Source organism: Aspergillus flavus, chromosome 4, assembly GCF_009017415.1.
Source record: "Aspergillus flavus chromosome 4, complete sequence".
In the NCBI taxonomy this organism is placed as follows: Eukaryota; Fungi; Ascomycota; class Eurotiomycetes; order Eurotiales; family Aspergillaceae; genus Aspergillus; species Aspergillus flavus.
Window position 1 is genome coordinate 3,979,859 of NC_092405.1, and position 19,412 is coordinate 3,999,270.

The window sequence follows — 19,412 nt, forward strand, 5'->3', positions numbered from 1 at the left end:
AACAGTGGCATCGATCACAACTGGCTCACGGAGAAATTCGATCCTACCCGAGATACTGTTACAGTACTGTACAATAGTCTGTAGTGGCTACCTCGATAGACTTAGTATAGTCAGCCCTTTTAGAAACAGAAATATTTGCCTAGTAACGGTGGCACGGACTCAATCTCAGAAGAGAATTGTACCGGAAGGGGAAGGTTGGAGAAGTTGAGGTCGGAGAGACAGTGAGTACTAGTAGAAACTTAGAGAGTTGGTTAGTGTTCCAGTTTAGTAGTCGTACAGGAGGAGGTGCCGGTCATGGGATTAGACCCCCTCCCTTTGACTTCCCCTCTCGACATGCCATCCTCATGATCACTAACATTCGTTACTACCATCCTTTCACTTGTTTGTTTATCGACTGACTGATTTCTGTGAAACCACCTTAACTCTTCCAGCTACGGAAACGCTAGTGGAATCTACTCCGTAATGGCAGCGACATCGTACAGTTTTCGAGTAGGCAGACATGTTTCGCCGGCGGTCTGCATACTAATTAAGTCTCGGAATATCAGTCCCACAAAGATGGGGATAGTCACAGTCATTCCGGTCACAGTTCGCAGCATTGCCAAGGCTCTAGGAGCGGTGACTATCTTGCTTTCTTGCTTTCCCCCAAGTTATGGCCATATCTCGTCACTTCCATCAAATAGCTAATGAAAGGAGTTGACTAGGACCAGAATCCTGGCGAGTGAACCGAGCGCCCTGAGTTTCATTTACCAGCCAATCCCACCAATTCAGTGATAGATAATACGCACATGGCTGGGGGTTTTGACCTGGTCTACATCATCTACGAACCCACCCGATGTCTGCAACAAAGCCGCCCAGGGAGATAAGACAAAGAGAATATCACAGCAGAAATTACCTATAAGGAGACCGAGAAAGAAAGAAAGAAAGCAAGAAAGCAAGAAAAGTTTGATGGCTTACCAATGAGTAAGGCCAAGAACGGGTTTCTGAAGATGGCGGTGGTCTCGAACCATATCCACCCGGAAACCAACCCGGTGGACGCGACATCACCAGTTTCTCAACTGTCTGGCGCGCCGATCATGTAATTGTTATCAATATTGTCGACTGCCAAGCAATTGAGTCATGAAATGAAGAGACATAGCTGAGGCCAACGGCGGGGCCTATGACAATTGAAGTAATTGATATTCGACCCTCACGACACACACGCACACACACCATTAAAAATTTATAAAAATATCCTCCGAGTGTGGACCGGTGGGTCTCGGGTTACCCGCGCGCAGAGTTTTGGGTTTGCCGTTGCAGCCTTGCAAAGAAGTTACGGAGCACCACCGATTTCCCACGCTACCAGACTTCGGACCCGCGTACTTGCTTAGGGTTCTAGCCTGCAATATCAGAAAAATTTTTCTAGTCACAGCTGATCTCAGACCGCCCCTGGTTGTCAGGCCCACATCCCACCATCATTTTTAAAGCTGTACCTTGTGATCTTCCCAGTTCCTTGTTGTTTCTCACACAACAAATTCCTTTTAACATGCTGCTGCCTCCTATCGTCCACTTAGATGCAAGCCTGCTACCATGCGCTTCCTCTGAGCAATAAGAAACGATAGCTTCTGCGTGCACCGTGCATCACCGCTGCACCACATCGTCGTGTATCCCGGTCTCTTGCATCATTCTTGACTTATCTGTCTCCTTTTAAAGACACCTGTCTCATCAACCTACAGTCGCAGCTTCCCGAAATCACCCTGTGCAACTAAGCATAGGCCTAGATCATCGCGGGACGCATATATAGTGCACACCGCATCGTTACGTGTCTCGCGGCTCATCTTCCTGTTCTGCGGGAACCATCCAACTGTACCTTTATCAATAATCCCGACGAATTAACGCCACTGCGCTCGAAGGAGCTATACCCGACTTTCAATCGGGCCTGACAATTTCTTCGCTCTAAATTATCCTTTCAACTCGAGTTGTTTTACTTGTGTTTGTCAAGATGGACGTCGACTTATAAACCATCCATCTTGTCGTTCTTTCTCGATCGCAACGCTTTCCATTCTCCCGCAATTAAGCGTTTCAGTTTTGTGCATTTTTCAGCTATCTTGCCTCTTCAGCCCTCACCTATCTAGGTGAAATTACCCGTCATACAACATCCTCAACGAGGATCTTGCATCATCTCGACCCGTCATGGCGCCCAACCTTTTCCTCTGCCTCCGAACTGTCTTCTGCCCCACGTACTGGTTTCAACGTGGAGAGCGCATCCAGGGTTCCATCCATAAAGCAGAACACTGGGAATCTCCTGTCCCAGGCATCTACAAATACATTCCCGGTCGTGGGTGGCACCTTGTCTACAAGGATGGCAATGAGTACGACGAAAAAGTTCCTGTCCCACTTGTTTACTGCCGCATCCTCCACCGATACATGTTCGAGTATGAACTGGAGGACAGATGCCGCTGGCATCCGGTGACCGTTCATGAAGGTGCTAAGCCCGAAAGATTTCTCTTCTTCCGTCTTGATGACGGAGACACCTGGGTTGCCGGGTGGGATGCGAAGGGAAAATTCATCCCAGGGCCCTATCAAAAATGGTACTACGACTCAGAAACGCAAACCATGCGCCGAGTACTGTTCCCGGACAGCACGAATGTTTCCCGCGCCAGCATTGTTCCAAGCAAGCTGGGCTAATTGCGGTTTCGTGAATAGCCCATCTCGAGGGCTAGCGCCCTGACAGTTCTGGGCCTCTTAACATACATGGTTTCTCACCATCCGACCATGACGAACTCTGTTCTGCAGCTGGCTCCTGCAGAACATGGCTTGGCAGGCTAAGAAAGGCAATTGCTATTCTTGAATTGAGAGCGAGCGTACAAGCGTTTCATTATTTTCTACATTTGTTATACCGATGAACTTGCTTGATGGCTCGACTGTTACGATATTTGCTTTACACAGCGATGGTGTTTGGGTTATAGAAAAAGTAGATAGATTTGCTTGTTTCCTTATTATTATGCGACATGTGTGGTTACATGCCATCACGATGGATACTGGCCGTGATGATTCTTTCGGTTATGACGTGGTTCAAGAACAACAGACTTGGACAGGAGTTTAATAGTGGTTTGATAGACATTGCTACAATATGACATTGGAGTGCAATACCGCTCAATTGATATCCATTCTCTGTGTATGTAGAATTTTAGGCGAAACCAACCCTAAGGATACGTATCATCTGCAGTAAGAAATAGGTACCCTTTAGTTGCTGCTGCAGTGTTCGATTGGATATGCATGATACCATCCATCACTTGCAGGTAGGGTCTATCTGCAGGCCATGTGATTGGTAAACGCTCGCGGTGTTTTCCATGCAAGGGCTTCCCGGGTAGGTAGGGCATGGCTTATCTCGTCGACAAGATTCGACGCGATATTGATACTCTTGTTCCCGGCATTTGCCCAGGAGGTATATTCAGGGATATTAATTGTGCAGGCTCGTCTATTTTGGTTTCTCCATCCTATTGGATCACGAATGTATCAATAGTAGAGAAAGAGGCGGTCAAGGTATTTCCACATCAGCCACATAATCTCCCTAAAACAACTGTACGAGATAGCAGCCCGAATCTAAACCCTAAAACGTATCTCACAAGAAAAGAAAAGAAAGAGCCTCTACAATTTCGCCCCTTCCTTCCCACCCCCCTTAACCAACTTCTCCAATCCCTTCCTCACCCTCTCCTCCATCCCCGCCTTAGTCGGCCTCATCGTCTCCCTCGCCACAAAAACATGCGTATACCCCCCAACAACCTTCACCTCCTCCTCCCCCTGCTTAAACACCCCAACTTCATAGGTAACGCTCGACGAACCGAGTTTGGCAACCCGAAGTCCGAGGTCCAGCACATCGGGAAAAGCAACCGAGGCAAAGTAATCGCAGTACGAGTTGACCATGATACCCACCTGAGACGCTGAGTTGGTCTTGGCCTTTGCTGACGAATCCGAGCCCTTATTGTTGATGGAGAAGGGGTCCATGCCACATTCGGCGATAAGCCAGCTGTTAACGATGGAGTCGAAGAGCATTGCATAGACGGTGTTGTTAAGATGCGCGTACATATCGTTATCAAACCTATTCCACTTTCAGTTTAATATTTATTCCGAGGCATTGGGACGTAATTGATAGAAAAAGTTAAGTATTTACCATCTTGTTCGGTATACTTGGTGGAAGACGTAATCGCTTCGGGTGCGCCGTTTCTTGGCTTCGATTTCTTTGGGGGCCATTTTCGGATACCTTGAGTTGGCCTGGTATAGAGGAATAGTACAGTGGAGGTTATGGAGGGTGAGATTATCAGACTGGACTGGGATATTGATATGCTTGTATGTTCTTATCGGGGTCGGATGGATATGTTCATATTAAATGTTATTTCCGAGGATCGTTTCAGCCGAGGTTGGCTTTTGCCGGCGCTTTACCTGATAGGGAATGGATCGGCGGTCTTGTCGATAGTCTATATCGTGCTTAATCCACTGCGATGGAATAGACCCTGGATAACTCGGTGGAGGTCTTGGGGACGGGAAGAGTGCGGATCTGATAAGGGTTATTTCGTTGATAAATCTGAAGGGGGGTCATTAGTGGCTATCTAGTCTGTATACCTGGACATGGTGTGAGATTTGTATGGGTCAAAATGTGGCATCATGGTTAATGCTTTCGGAGAGCTAAAGCAGGTCGAATGGCTATTTGTATGAATGGTGTTTATCACTCTTGATTAAGGGAAAAGGGTTGTGTGAGATCGGTGTTTGTCGAAGTCGTATGTTACTTTTAGAAATTTAAACGGTTGAGAACTGTCAGTACGGAAGCTCTTCAGTCTGAACGCTGTACCTACAATCGGGCTCGCCTGCATTTAGTGGATTTATCTTAGATTTGCTAGCAGAGGAAGAATTCTTTAAGTGCAATACTTAAGACATATTGAAAGTACTGAGAATCGCACTTGCCCGATCGAGTATCAACCACAATCCGTTCCTAGGAATTCAACAGCTGGAATCATTAGATATCTATTTACTACCGCTTTCCAAGTCATGAAGTACAAGAAAAGAGGCGCAATTCACCAACGCATCTCAGATCATTATTGTCTAAAATACGCTCAACGTAACTCTGTTCTTTACTCCTCAGTGCCAGTTCATCCCATCCTAGCTTGAAAGCTACACCCAGGAGAGAAAGAGTACCAATCCACAAGCATTCTCCAGACACATCAAGGAAGAACTGTATAATACTCTACACGCTACAACGAGAAACAAACAAGAACATCATGCACATCCTCTACCTCACCACCATCGTCATCTTCGTTACTGCTACGTTGGCAGCATCGATCGACCACAAACTTGACATCCACAACCAAACCTCGCAGAATCATAACTCATCCAAGAATATCACTCTCCAGTCGCATAACGCGACAACCAAAACCGATAATAGTGGATGCGTTCAGGTTCAAAATTGTCAAAGTGTGAAAACTGCAGCTCCGTCGAATGCCAGTACAAATGGAACGAAAGATCATTGTCATGCAAATGGTTGGCCTTGTATACATTTTTCGTCTTGTTGTTCGGAGATTTGTCAGTGGACGTGGCCTGCGGGATATCCGATTCCTATTAGGCAGTGTGCCTAGAATATGACTGATTGGGTTTGGGGTTCGTTATTCTAGGTTTACCCTAGGAGTATGAGGCAAGATGGAGAAGGTGCTAGGGGTATTCGTACGAGACTGTGTCTGTTGGATTTCGGTCAATAGAGAGAGGGAGTAAGTGGCTAAAACTCGAACTCATCGTGGTCCATATGCTATTGTCTTTCCTTAGCTCCTGGTATAGGCTGTAAAAAAAACATAATAACAGCATATTCCCAGGCAATAGATGTTGGTGCCTCTCCAAGGTAGCCGATAATATGACAACTACAGGTACTATTTACTTTTAATGAAGTGTTTCAATAAAATTCCCGTGGTACTATTCACGGTTTTCAGAGCAGGACAGTTCTGGTTCTATGAACTAGACAAATATATAACTGGTACTATACAGTGTAATATATACCCTACCTCAGGGAACACGCGAAGAAGGAGCTTAATTGAAGCTCCTCATGAGTTTATCGCTTACTATAGCCTCTAATACATTTTCTCTTTCAGTATATATAAGGGCTAATCCTTGTACATCGGTCTTCTTGGTAAATGGATGTCATGAATCTGGGGCAGCAACGCCAAGAAACATAAACTAACTTTTTTTTTTTTTTTGAATTTCAGGAACGCCCCTCCGACCCCACGTAAAAGTACTTTTCTTCAGTTTAAACCGCCGCCCATGAACTCGTGATATCCTCACCAACACTTAAACTTGGCTCCCTCCCCTCGCGTCCTCGCCTACCTTGTGCGAAAAGGCAGGCTCCCTGCATCCACCATGGCTCTCACGCCCGTCGACACAACGCTCAAGGTGCCTCCTCCGGACCCTGTCGAAGAACCACCTAAAGTGGCTGTAACACCCTGCGAACCACCCACAGGCCCCTATTACTTCGAGGGAGGATTTCGTCGCGTCAGTCCATACCATTACACATACAACACATTCTGCAAAGAGCGATGGAGGGGTCGGGAACTAGTCGACATCTTTATCTCCGAGTTTCGCGATCGCCCACCAGAGTACTACGTATGTGCCAACACACGGGATCACAATCGCGCTGGATCATTTTGACTGATTATATCTTTAGAGAGAGGCCCTGGAAGCCGGCAGAGTCTGCGTTAACGGTAAACCAGCCGGACCGGATACGAAAGTGAAGAACGGCGATGTCATCTCGCATACCCTGCACCGACACGAACCCCCCGTCACAAGTCAGGAAATCGGCATCATTCACGAAGACGATGGTCTTATTGTCATCGATAAACCGGCTGGTGTACCTGTCCACTCCGCCGGTCGGTACCATTACAACTCCGTAATTGAGATCCTCCGCTCCGAGCGTGGTGGTGGTTGGGTGCCCCGGCCGTGCAATCGACTGGATCGGTTAACCTCCGGCGTGATGTTCATCGCCAAAGAACCCAAGGCTGCGGAGATGGTAGCCAGAAGACTGAAAGAGCGGACCGTGCACAAGGAGTACGTGACTCGAGTGAAGGGCAAGTTCCCGGACGGAGTGGTGGTCTGCGACCAGCCCATTATGCAGGTTAGTCCAAAGCTGGGTCTGAACCGCGTCCGCGCCACCGGTAAGACGGCGAAGACGAAGTTCCGCCGCTTGGCCTACTACCCACCCCATGATCCGGAGCCGGTCGCGGCGAACAAGGACCGGGCTGCGACGCCGCCGCCTGCGTATGCGAACGAGGAGGAGGGGTATAGTATCGTGCATTGTTTGCCGTTGACGGGACGGACGCATCAGATTCGTGTCCATCTTCAGTTCCTGGGCCACCCAATCACCAATGATCCGATTTATTCGAATCGGCGTGTGTTTGGGCCCGGTCTGGGGAAGAGCGAGGATAACGGTGATCGGGATAAAGAGATTATGGAGCGGTTGAACAACATGGGCAAGACTGAGGTTGCGGATACGGTTTCGTACCGGACTCATCTTACTGCTGCGCCGCTTGTGCCGCCGGGCACAGACAGCTCCGTCATTGAGGGCATCATGTCCCGCGAGCACGAGGCTGCCCTTGTAGAGTATCACAAGCGCAAGGGTGAGAGGCTTTCCGGCGAGCAGTGTGACGTCTGTGGCACGGAACTCTATACCGATCCTGGTGTGCATGAGCTGGGTATCTTCCTTCATGCCGTTGCCTACTCTTCGGATGATGGCGACTGGAAATACCGCAGCAAGATGCCTTCTTGGGCTCTACCCCCGTCCGGCATGGAAGGTCCTCGGGCAGTCCCTGACTGGGAGCCGGTGCCGGAGGAAGAAGAGATTGTGATCGGGAATGGAACTGTGCCGGAGGGCATGGAGGATGAGGACAAGCCGAAGAGGCGTCAGGGAGATGTCCTGGTTCGGGGCGTCGGTGTTGTGGATAGCGAGAAGCTGCAGAGCAATAGCGACTTGCTTGAGCTTTCCTTGTCGACTTAGAAGTTCTTCCCATATTTGCATAGACTTGATGTTTACGACTGTGTGATACCTGTGTGCATGAATATCAGGAGTTCTATGTTTTTTGACTGCGGTTTTTGCCGCCGGTATATATGTAGAGTCGTGGGTATTTGGCCTAGCATTGGTCCATGAATATACTGATTCTATAATTCCGAAGTACGTAGGGCATAAAACGGTGGCGCAAATACTTCGCAACTACAACTCAGGAAGTGGCACCAGGTCTCGGACTCTTCTGCAGATGCCAGCACGGAGTAGAACCGAGGAGCAAGATTACATTCAGAAACCGGATCCAAGTACGCCCTACGCTCGAACACTACAGCCCGACCAAGAGGGGCAAGACCGAGGAAGGGAATCGCAAGAGAAAAGCCCCCATTTCTATTTTATATCCCAGTGCTGGTACCAGCCACCCAATCATGCACATAAAGAGAAATTCGTTATCGCCACGAAGTGATTCATTTCAATTCACGACCATACAAGAAACCGAAGCGACACCTTGCAGCTTTTGCCAGAGATCCCCATCTCCAATTGAAAATGCTTTGGTATAATGATTTTAATTGTTGATTTAATTAGGCTAAAGCATTTAAGCCTCAGTGGTGACACGGCCCTTGGGGTTGGTAACCTTGACACCGAGAGCCTTGGCCTTGGCGATGATCTCGACGCGCTTGCGGGAGGAGACGGCGTGGCCGATCCTAGAAGTTCATCATGTTAGTTGGATGCGCTTTTCTGCGTTGCATGGTTTTATTTGGAAAGGCGAGCGTACTCAGCAGCGTAGGTGCGGTTGTGCATGAGAAGGAGCTCAACGTCCTTGGGGTTCTGGACGAGGAAAGCCTTGTGGCCGGAGGGCATCATGTGCTTGGTCTTCTTGTTGGAGCCATAGCCGATCTATCGATTCAAGCCTTATCAGTATTCATTGTTCCGTGGTATGAATCGCAAGTTCGATCACCGGTCGCGTTGTGATCTTTCACTTCCAGAACGAGACTGGGACGGAGAAGAAAAACGTACGGAGGGCATGGGAATGTTCGACTTGAAGCGTCTACGGACGCGGGAGTCGATACCCTTAGGCTTGCGCCATGACTCAGGCACACACTTGAAGCGGTCCGACTGGTGGCGCTTGAAGGTCTTGGTGCCTGTATATTGCAATCCTTGTCAGTTTTCCCCGATATTTTCAATAGCCCGTGTGTGTATGTGTGGTAGATTGTGTCCCAGAAGTCCCGATGTATATCTCCCAAGTGCTTCATCAAGTTGCCCAGTCGTTCTCCAATCCCTTGATTTTTCCTTCGAACAGTGATATCATTCTCCGTTTTTTCATCGAAAAATTTCGTGCGAAACCTCCTTCATTCCTCCCTTTCCCTCACACTCTTGCTATACATGGGACCTGGGCTGTGGTGGATGTGCTGGACTGGAAAACAGGAAGGCAGGATTTTGACATACGCTTCTTGACGATGGGGACGTGCTTCTTTGCGAGGACCATCTGGAATCCAATTAGTATCAAGAATAACGACAATATAAAGCCATCATCCCGGCATAGAACATACCTTGTCGGTTTCGTAAGGCCGCTGGCGCTCGTGTTGTCGTGACGGGTCGAATTCGATCTCAAAATTTCGCGCTGAGGTTGGCCGCCCAGTGCAGTCGGGTGCTAACGCCTCGCTAAGCTGAAAATTAGGGTGAAAGCCCTGCCAAGACTTGCCGCTTCGGGTCTGGTGTCGATCGTCGACTGGATTATGTCATCCGTCTTTTACCTTCCCGCTTCTTATCGTCTCCCGTATCAATTGTTATGCTTCGGTTCTGATCTCCAATTCTACTCCAACACCATACTGTACATACTTTATATTATCTGTTCTATTCCTTTGGTCTATAATTCTAGTCCTCTCAAATCTGCAGGTGCAGATTCCGATTTTCCCCAGCCTTCTCGCTACTAGTGAAGATGCCCTCCATCACCTCCAAATCGGCCAATGCTTCCTCCGGTCGCAAGCGGGTCGCAATCCCATCTCCAGTGGTTATGGACTCTGCGAACTCAACAAGCTCCTTATTGACACCGCGGCCTTCAAACGGCACATCATAACCCTCACCATTCACCGTCAACCGATCAAAATCCAACGTCACGACACCGTCCGCGCACGTAAACTCGAAAAGGGAATCATTGATCTCCGAACCATAAGAGACAGACAGCACACCCGTAGCGCCCGACCGGGTCTTAACCAACGCATCAACAGTATCAACAGGGGCCAGATGCTCCTGCCGCAACGACGAATGCGCAGCAACCATCGCCAGACCATCACTCTGTCCCAGAATCAACCGCAGCGCAGCAACAACATGAACACCGCCGTCCAGAACAAACCCACCCTGGTACTCGGGTTTCCGACGCCATTCCGTTTCTATTCGCACACATTAGCTCACACCCACCATTCATATCTCCCCACATCAATACCCAGTAAAAGAGGAAACACATACTATGATACTTCGACCCAGGCTTAATCATACTCCTCATGACCACCCGGAAATTCTTCACACCACCAAGTCTCCGCACTTCCTCCGCAGCCCGCACAAACTTGCTCATGTAGCGCCAGTTCTCGGCTACAGCCCACACAGTCTTGCTGCTGACGATACGGGAGTTGTGGAGGTTGATCAGGTCCTGCGCTGCAGATAGATCCTTCGCGATTGGCTTCTCGGACAGAACATGTTTCCCCGCTGTCAGGGCCTTGCGGATGAACTCTGGCTGTGCGAGGATGGGGAGACTGGATCGTTGAGTATCGTATTAGCCTTTCTTTCAACCTTGGTAGCATACTGTAGAACCAACGCACGCTATAATAACGGCCGTAATGTCCGACCGACTCAGCAAATCATCGTAAGTCTTCCCCGGCCCTGCGTCTTCCGAGTATAGGTCGATTCCGGAGACCCCGGTTGCGAGGGTTTGGGCTGAAGTGAGGGACCGCGAGTAGATGGCTTTTAGGTCGAATGCATCCGATGCTTGCACGCCGGGCTGGTTATATTATCCGTGGTTAAGACTGAGTCCGGTTAGGATGTTCGGTACGAGGATCATACCAGGTGTTCTTCGCGGGCGAAGTTCCCTATTTCCTTGTTAGGGTTTCTGTCTATACAAATCTTCAACTGTGGTTAAACGTACCGCTTCCTATGATGGCTACGCCGATGGCCATGGTGGGGTTTTCAATTGGTATTTTGTTTCTATTCAGGTCGGTGATTTGTATATGCGGGTCGGTATATAAAGAAATCAAATATATAAATATGTCTCGGAACAAATTGTTCGATCGATAGTTCGAGAATCTAGGAGTATGAATAGAAGGTCGAACCCTTAAAGGTACATTTATTGATATTAACCGGGTTGGGTGGGTCACAGAAATTAGTCCCAGATTTGGCGGGGTTCACAAAAACGTGCAGTTTTGAAGAATATTATTATTGATTTTATTTTTCGGACAGGATTGAGAAAATCCTTGTGTAGTTGGTTTTCACGGGTGGTCTGGAAATAGTGAGATTGTTATGTATGTGAAATAGTAGAGACATTCTGATCGTGGTATATCTGCACAGAAACACGAATATATATCGTCGCCATGTACATCGATATAGACAATATGGACAGAAACATAGACAAACGCCCCGCGACTGCCCACCCAAAAACCCAAAAGCAAGTGCCCAACGCCATAGATGCTGATCATAACCTTCATGGGCAATGAACCCGAAAAGCATCGAGTCATGTCTCATGTCAAATTCCAAACCACGAGGGGCAGTCGCTGTAAACACCAGGGTATAGATATAACCAACCAAGTACAAGAAAAATAAATACGAAAAAAATGGGGAGAAAAGGAAGGATACGGTAGACCCTTTCCCGGCGCGAATCACTGACCAACGAGTGCCCGGATGCGCTCGACCCTTTCCATCGCCTTCTCGAGGCGCTCAAGACGGGTCCTCTTCTCGACGTCCCGACGTTCTAACACCGCTACTCGCTCCTCAAGCCGCGCACGGGCCTTGCGTTCTTGGGCCACCATTTCGTTGGCCTGGCTGAATAATTGCGCGGTTAGCTCTTCCAGCTCGGAACTGGCCTGCGATAATTGCGATTCTGCTGCTCGGCGCAGGCTCTGTTCGCGATCTAGCGCACTCTGCAGCTCGGCTGTGTGGTCTGGGCTGGGTTGCCGCGACGGAGGTTGGGAGATGGGTTGCGCGGGTGTTTGGGTCGGGGATGTGTTGCTGGGTCCGCGGGAATGGAGAAAGGATGTAAGAGTCGATAGACGTCCTTGCGAATTAGAGGGAGGTGATAGGGGCCGGTTCATTTCGTTGGAGGACGTAGATGATATGGAGGAGCCATTTCGCGAAGTATATGAAGCCTGGGTCCGGAGACGACGGACTTCATGCTCGTACTCGGCGAGTTTCTCGGCTGTCAAGAGAAGTTACAGTCAGTATAGAACATCTGATGTTTGTAAGATCATAGTGACAACCGAAAAAATTTTATGATGTGGTTGTATTTACCTCTTTGTGCAGCCTGGACACTCAAGAAGCTGATCTGCCCCTCCAATTCCTTGATCCTCCTCTGGTCAGCGGCGTGCTCTTGTACTAGAGTCGTCTCCTGGCCACAGGTTGGACAGTTCTTCCCGGGTATTAGACCCGTCGCGTTTATTGTGGGAAGCATGCCAACCAGCGTGGTCGATGTGAGAGCGGCAGTGGTTGTTGTGGTCGACATCTTGCGTCTTTCATGAATTGCTGCTGACAGGCTTGAAGATGACAGCGCAGGTCGGGTAGGGAATTGGGTTGGGGAAATGAGAAGGATCTCCGGTCAGAAGCGTGTCGCAGAAATGAAGTAAGAGTTTCAGAGAACGGGGCGATCCAGTTAAATAGAAATAGAAAGGTTAAACGTTAGTGACACACACGCATCGCTTCCAAACAGGAAAGAAGAAGCAGAGGAAGAGTGCCAGCCGTGGGATTTCTAGAAAGAGAAGAAAGGCTTCAGTCGATAAACAGAGATGGAATAAATGCAATGATGGCGGGTAAGCAGTGGAGTTACCCGACGTTAGGCGTCTTGTGTCTGCTGTAATGCTAATGTATTGTTTACTTGTATTCTAATCTATTCTTAGTTTTTGGGGGTGGATTTATTGGATTGGGGGGGGAAGGGGAAATCCAACCACCGTCATATCTTACATGGGACCTGGCCTACTATTGAGTTCCTCAGAATCCAGGTCGATAATATCGGTATTTAAAATGATCGTCTCTAGGGCAATCACACCATCTCATCCTCTTCCCCGGATCTAAATCATGGATTGTCGCTGAGCAGATTAGATGCCAGACACACGTGTGTGGATCCTTTTAGTCCCCGCATGTTTGTGACGGATCATTTTCAATTAACGTCTTTACTTCTTTCACTGCTAAAAGGGATTTAGAAGAGCTGGCTTACAATCTGTTTGTTCCAAGGGAAGATCCCTCTCTGGTCTTGTCTTCAAAGGAGGTAACTGCCTTGAAGCGTTTCCTACTTACAAGGAGACTTCCTAACGTCCAACCTTGCGGTCCTTTCCCCCTTGCAACCGTTATTCCCGCATCTCTCCAACAACCGTCGGTATCTCCTGGGAAACACATACCAGCCATTCGTTATTGTCACTATATATCTACTTGCCCCTTACGTGAAGATCTGACATTCTTCACGTAAACTTTATTTTCTTTCCTGGTTGAAGGAAGCTGTATCGGCTGATGATATCATGCAAGTCTGCTGTTATATACTTTTGTGCCGCGAAACCGCCACCACGAACTGCATTAGTTGGAAACCTATTCAAGGAGTGCCTTTTTAACTTCATTTATACGCAAATTTGTTAGTATATGGCCAAAATATCACACTTTTCCAAAAACAGCCAGCACAAGGCTATGTTTGTTTCCTGAAACACCTCAGGACCTTCTTATCTGAGAAGCCGATAACTAGCGCAGTGACGCCACTCATCGTTCCAAAGACGCTGACCATAGTCACCCACCCACCCCGATCACTCAGAAGCCCTGCGATCAATGGCCCCAATACCTGGCCACCCGACCAGGCGACATTGAACAGTCCATACGCTTGCCCCATGCCTCCTTGACTCCCAAAGATCCCCGGCGATTCCTTCTCATATCGCTCAACGACGAGACTAACTTCCGTCATGAGGGACACCATCTGAAGGGTCGATGCAATACCTGCGATGAATAGGAACATATAAAGGAGAATTTGGTCCTGTTTCGTGTCATGTGTGATGAGCCGAAGGAGGAAAAATGTAGGGAAGTCCAGCAGGAATCCAAGGAACGCAATCGTTCGGGATCCATAGCGGTCAACGGCATCACCTGTTGAAATCGGTTAATTCAATGGACACCCGGCTTACTGGTCACCAAACATACCAACTAGAGGAGAAAAGAAAGATGGCGCGAACAATGGCAGGAAACAGATCCCGACCCAGAAGGAATCCCATTGGAATGTATCCATCACATGAAGCGGAAGCACCTATAACTACTGGTTAACAAGGCATTCAAGATAGTGTGACTAGGGGCCCGCATACGGTGTCGAAAGAAGACCACAAAATGGCATCGACTACAGTCGCTCCACAAAAGAGCAACACGCTGCTAGAGCACATCAAACGCACGATAGGTGGCATAGAAGATGTCCTTCCGCTCGCATCTAGCTCGCCACTGACCTCCGGCCAACAAACGGAATGACGGGGATTGACTGATATCTCAGAGCATTCCTCCCTGGTGCCTTGGTACACGCCATTGCCAGTCTCGCTGGCACTGCTCAGTAAACCCTCAGTTTCGTTAGCGATCTGTGGCTGAGTCCAGGTCAAGGCGGTTTTTTGCTCAATCATGACAAGTCGAAGGAGGATATCCAAGACGACTAGTCCAACAGCGATCGTAAATACGGCGTCGTAACTTATCCGCGACAGCCTATAGGGGTCAGCGAGGTAAGGGCATCTTTATTCAACAAGTGACTTACACGACCCCTCCGATGAAAGGGCCAAAAACAGTTCCCACTGTCATAGACATGGAGACATATCCCATAGCTGCTCCAACCTGGTCCTTTCCCACCGTATCTACAACAAGAGCCATGCCAACGGTCCAGACGACAGCCGCAGACAAGCCCTGCAGGACTCGCGCGACGATCAACGAAGAGAGCGTCCGGGCAATCCAGAACATGATAGTCGAACCACCTAACGCAAGTAGACCGAAGATGAAGGGTACCTGGCGGGAGGTACCCTTGTCGGCAAAGTAGCCAAATATAGCTGTATCCATGTGGTCAAACAGGTTTGCTCATGATTCCAGGAATAAGGAACTTACGAGATCCAACGAAGATAGCACCCCCAAACGCGGCAAGCATGATAGCCATCCATTGCTGTACTGTATGGTATCGTCAATGACTCGACAACATATGTCAACCCCAAAGAGGGGGGTAAAAAAACCACATACATTGATCACCAGGCACAATCACACGGGTTTTAAGCACCACAGGCAAGATGGGAACGATCTAGCAAGTCCATATCCATCAGCACCTAACCCGCAAGAAACTTGCAATTGGGTTACAACACACCATGCCATAAATGAAAACATCCTATCATCACCGTTAGTACACACTGCACAGAGAACCAGGTATATGACTCCAAACCGTGAAAACAGCCATTGCAACCACCGAGATCACAAATCTCCTCGACGACCGGAACCCCAGCTTCCACGGCGGGGAAGAAGCCACCGGCACATAATTCTCTTGAATATCATTCCGGTGCATTATTTCGTTCAGCTGGGCTGCGGGGTATCAAGAACACGGGTGAAAAAATTATATACAAGTAGAAGAACGGAGACACCCTCGCTTCATTAAATATAGATCTATAGTTCCTTAATAACGCAAGAAAGATCTGATTGTGGTGGGTGAGTTGGCCAAAGTATAATTTTGTGCTTATCTTACCAGATCTGGTTCGGTCGACAGCAGGTGTGGGATGATGATGGCCCCCCAGCCTCCCCAGGTCCGCATCCCAAGTGGATCGGATTACTTATTCGGGCTATAAGAGTGAGAAGCCTATGCCGTAGACTACTCATTGGTGGACCATGACCACCACGGCATCTCGCTTGTTCTAGTTCTACAGGGATCATGAATCGAGTATGCAACTGAACAAAAAACTGTACTGCTCATTCTATAATCAAGACACGACGAAAAATACAATGAAAACTCAGCGGGATTCCATGGATAAGCTCCGTACATGGCTACCAGTATCAGGGATTAAAAGAGGAGAAAGAGCAAAAGGGAAAGATAGTCTTTTTGTTTTTTTGGTTCTCTTTTATAAGCCTGGCTTGTAAGATAGACTACCGTTCTTTGGCTCCGGGAATTACTACCTCTTCAGGTCGCTGAGTCGTAATCTTATTCGCATGGCTGGTCTCGTCAACTAGCAAGGGACATGGCTCCGTTAGAAGATCAAGAAGAATCGAACTCCGCACGCCATTCCCCGATCCCGAACAAGACAACGAAAGGGGGGAATCACTGGACACAACAAAGCCGAGAAATGCGGAAGAAAGAGAAACCATCGTTAGGGATAACATAGCGTCTTTCCATCCAGATCGGCCGTAAGCGTCACAAGCGTATACTAAGTCCATTCACATACATGAGAATCACTAGCTCGAGAAGGAAACTAAGGGCAACTAGGAAGAGGGGGTAAAAGGAAACATAGAAAACTTTTCGACATGCCGGACAACGGTAGCAAAGACTAGACGTGAATCGGGGATCTTGACTGACGGAAAAAGTCGTGAATCAATCAGAGAGAAATGGAGAGTAGAGAGAAGCGGGACGATTGGTATTGAAAACAAACAGTCATTAACATAGCCAAAAAATCTCATCAATTGAAACGAACGTTGTTCGCAGAGCAATCTCGAAAACGCGCTACCCGGAGATAGCCGCAAGCGACAGTAAAACCAAGGCACCAAACGAAGAGCCTCGTGAGCAGGATTTCGCTCTGGAAGGATTGTGAAGTTTCGGTCGAGCAATGACTGCATTCGGGGTATCGTTAGATCTATGCGAACGAACGGCCGGCTCCACGGCGGTTGTTACGTTGCCTCGAGCTCACGGTGCTCCAGCCCTCCTCGTCAGCAGCATCGGCTGGCTGAGCAGGAGCCCGCCTCCAGCTACCGTTTTCCTTCTTAGCAGCGGCGTCATTTGGGGCTTCGGCCTTCGCAGCAGGCTTGGTCTCCTCTGATTGATCTTGATCAGCGGCCATGCCACTCTCGTCCTCACCGGCCCGCCGGAGGATCTCGAAGTTCTTCGCACCCTGAGGGGTATCAGCAGTATCTCTGCCGTTAGGATCGGCGGGTGTGCTGGCCTTGTCGCCCTTGGCCTGATCCTTAGCAGCTCGCTGCTTCTCGCTCTTCTCAGCCTTGGCCCTCTCGTCGGCTTCCTTCTTTTGCCGCAAAGCTAGTTGGCGCCGTTCCTCAACTTCCTTCTCTCTGGCAGCGGTATCAATCGGGCGGGCGCCACCGAATGGGCTGGCACCAGTTCCAGTGGTCGCAGCCGGGCTAGACACGGCCTCGGTCACAGTTCGTTTTTGAAGGTTCAGTCTTGGCCTCGTAGGGGCGGCAGGGGATGCAGGAGCGGCAGCGGGGGAAGGAGGGTTGCTAGACTCCTTGGGTTGATCAGGACGCATCTTGGATCTCCAGGCGTTGTCCATTTCAGCTGCAGTAGGTGCCCGTTCTTGGAATTCACGTCGTGGAGGCCTTGAGCCATCCTGGGAACGTCCCTCACCCCAGGCAGGTGAGCTCTTTCTGAAACTGGATCCCTCGTTGGTGCGAGGACGGCCACCTTCTCTCACTGGGCCGGTCGGAGAGAGAGGACCCTTTCGCTCCCAGTTGCCGAAATCGCGGAACTTGCCGTCGGATTCGAAGTTGCGGCGTCCACCAGTACGTTCGCTACCGGCATCGGAGAAGTTGTCCATGTTACGTCCGAAGGAGGAGCGGTCAGGCACACGGCGCGGAGCTTCGGGGGCGGGAAGAGGGCCCTTACGAGTCCAGTCGAATTCCTTGACATCACGTTCCTTAGCTGTAGCACTGTCAGCGAGTGTGTAGTGAGCCGAATGTCGAATCACTTACGAGGCTCTGCGATGCTGACCCGGATGGTCCTTCCCTGCAGGGTGGCGCCGGAGAGGTCGAGAGCCTTCTTCAAGCCGTCTACGGTCTCGAATTCGACGTAACCGAAGCCCTTAGGGGCCTTCGTCAACTTGTCTTCCACAATACGAACGTTCGTCACAGCACAGTCAACAAAGAGGTCAGAGATATCAGCCGAAGTCGCATCAAAGGCTAAGTTTCCGACGTGGGCAGTATACGGGGGCTGGGTGGGGAGGGGGAGGGGCTCCCTCACGGCGTAGCCACGGTCTTGGTTCTCATTGTCAGCTGGAATAAAATACCATAAAGGGGAGGGTGTGTACCACCGAAGCCACTGCCAAATCCAGCAGACGGGGGACCACCAGCACGGCGATCGCTGTCGAACCTGGGCTGAGGAGGGGCTATATTGTATTAGACCATGTCTATCCAGGTCGGTAGCAAACATCGTGAGCAAGTAGTGTCAATAACGTACCGGCTAGTGGTCATTTGTATCAGTACGAGGTTATCCAGTCTCGATCATTGAAATAGCATCACTTACCAGGCAAAGGCATGTCATCCATCTCGTCGGCCCAAGAGCCAAAGTCTAATAATTTAGCACTGATCGCCCCGCGGAGATTCATGGGGTTAACTTACTCTCATCAGCTAAGAAGGTGCTGATGGACATCTTCTGGGCTTTCTGTTTAGGCGCTGGAGACATGATCTTTAGTATCCATTGTCGATTCAAGAAATGACAGGACTGTCATATAGCGAGAGCATAAATTATGCCTAAGAGGGGTAAAAACGTACCCATGATTGCGGTTGTTGGATATCCAGAAACGCGCCAAGGGAGGGACTTGTGCGCGTCTCACACGGGAGGGTTGAGAAATAGATAAAATGACTTCCGATAAGGAAGACTGTAAGAATGCGAAAGGTGGCGTCTAGTTTTGAACAAGACGATGTGAAATGGGGGGGTTTTGCAGGAGAGCTCCGCAGTGAAGAACAGAGGGGAAAGTGAGTTAATCCGCGAGGATAATTTTTAGTGATGACGCTAGAAAAGTCAGCCTCAAAAAGTGTTGGTGCGGCTTTTCGGTTTGCGCCTCGACCCAAACCCGCGAAGAGGGCTTTTTCTTGCAACCTCGCTTTGCGGAGAAGTGGTCAAACTACTACTAGGACTCCCCACCTTCATCTTTTCTTTTCCTTTCTTTGATGACTATTTTTATTATTCAGACCAGCGAAGGAGGATTCAAGTTTTGTCAACTTTAAGAGGTTCTAAAATAGTAAAATTCGGAATTCATTTGGATTTAAGCGGTTGATCGCCTCTTTC

General features: G+C 49.1%; 8 protein-coding genes across 8 annotated transcripts; 2 read left to right on the plus strand and 6 right to left on the minus strand.

Moving 5' to 3' along the window:
- Positions 1-672: 672 nt before the first annotated feature.
- Positions 673-1,041, minus strand: F9C07_10418 (uncharacterized protein; the record flags this gene model as incomplete). Its single annotated transcript, XM_071507409.1, has 3 exons — positions 673-732; positions 786-892; positions 955-1,041. The coding sequence occupies 2 exons, from the start codon at positions 1,039-1,041 to the stop codon at positions 818-820; spliced, it is 162 nt and encodes a 53-aa protein (XP_071366673.1). The 3' UTR covers positions 673-732; positions 786-817.
- A 1,128-nt stretch (positions 1,042-2,169) lies between these two features.
- F9C07_10417 (uncharacterized protein) lies at positions 2,170-2,664 on the plus strand (the record flags this gene model as incomplete). Its single annotated transcript, XM_041286069.1, has 1 exon — positions 2,170-2,664. The coding sequence occupies one exon, from the start codon at positions 2,170-2,172 to the stop codon at positions 2,662-2,664; it is 495 nt and encodes a 164-aa protein (XP_041146738.1).
- Positions 2,665-3,627: 963 nt separating this feature from the next.
- On the minus strand, positions 3,628-4,230 carry F9C07_10416 (putative thioesterase; the record flags this gene model as incomplete). The annotated part of the gene is made up of 2 exons (XM_041292326.1): positions 3,628-4,078; positions 4,151-4,230. 2 exons carry the CDS (start codon positions 4,228-4,230, stop codon positions 3,628-3,630), a joined length of 531 nt encoding a protein of 176 aa, XP_041146739.1.
- Positions 4,231-5,960: 1,730 nt separating this feature from the next.
- F9C07_2283962 (RNA pseudouridylate synthase) lies at positions 5,961-8,353 on the plus strand. The gene is made up of 2 exons (XM_041292333.2): positions 5,961-6,618; positions 6,680-8,353. The coding sequence occupies exons 1-2, from the start codon at positions 6,376-6,378 to the stop codon at positions 8,003-8,005; spliced, it is 1,569 nt and encodes a 522-aa protein (XP_041146740.1). The 5' UTR covers positions 5,961-6,375; the 3' UTR covers positions 8,006-8,353.
- A 250-nt stretch (positions 8,354-8,603) lies between these two features.
- F9C07_2067657 (uncharacterized protein) lies at positions 8,604-11,178 on the minus strand (the record flags this gene model as incomplete). The annotated part of the gene is made up of 10 exons (XM_071508724.1): positions 8,604-8,712; positions 8,784-8,905; positions 9,026-9,150; positions 9,455-9,494; positions 9,559-9,675; positions 9,962-10,398; positions 10,475-10,758; positions 10,825-11,003; positions 11,066-11,091; positions 11,148-11,178. The coding sequence occupies 10 exons, from the start codon at positions 11,176-11,178 to the stop codon at positions 8,604-8,606; spliced, it is 1,470 nt and encodes a 489-aa protein (XP_071366674.1).
- A 696-nt stretch (positions 11,179-11,874) lies between these two features.
- Positions 11,875-12,713, minus strand: F9C07_10412 (uncharacterized protein; the record flags this gene model as incomplete). Its single annotated transcript, XM_041292327.1, has 2 exons — positions 11,875-12,410; positions 12,503-12,713. The coding sequence occupies 2 exons, from the start codon at positions 12,711-12,713 to the stop codon at positions 11,875-11,877; spliced, it is 747 nt and encodes a 248-aa protein (XP_041146742.1).
- Positions 12,714-13,880: 1,167 nt separating this feature from the next.
- Positions 13,881-15,755, minus strand: F9C07_10411 (major facilitator superfamily domain-containing protein; the record flags this gene model as incomplete). The annotated part of the gene is made up of 8 exons (XM_071507408.1): positions 13,881-14,326; positions 14,381-14,483; positions 14,539-14,920; positions 14,970-15,282; positions 15,311-15,370; positions 15,440-15,497; positions 15,561-15,581; positions 15,636-15,755. 8 exons carry the CDS (start codon positions 15,753-15,755, stop codon positions 13,881-13,883), a joined length of 1,503 nt encoding a protein of 500 aa, XP_071366675.1.
- Positions 15,756-16,800: 1,045 nt separating this feature from the next.
- F9C07_10410 (translation initiation factor 4B) lies at positions 16,801-19,191 on the minus strand. The gene is made up of 6 exons (XM_041292329.2): positions 18,896-19,191; positions 18,743-18,796; positions 18,648-18,692; positions 18,433-18,510; positions 18,098-18,379; positions 16,801-18,047 (listed from the first exon to the last, which is right to left on the minus strand). Exons 1-6 carry the CDS (start codon positions 18,897-18,899, stop codon positions 17,029-17,031), a joined length of 1,482 nt encoding a protein of 493 aa, XP_041146744.1. The 5' UTR covers positions 18,900-19,191; the 3' UTR covers positions 16,801-17,028.
- Between the last annotated feature and the right edge of the window lie 221 nt (positions 19,192-19,412).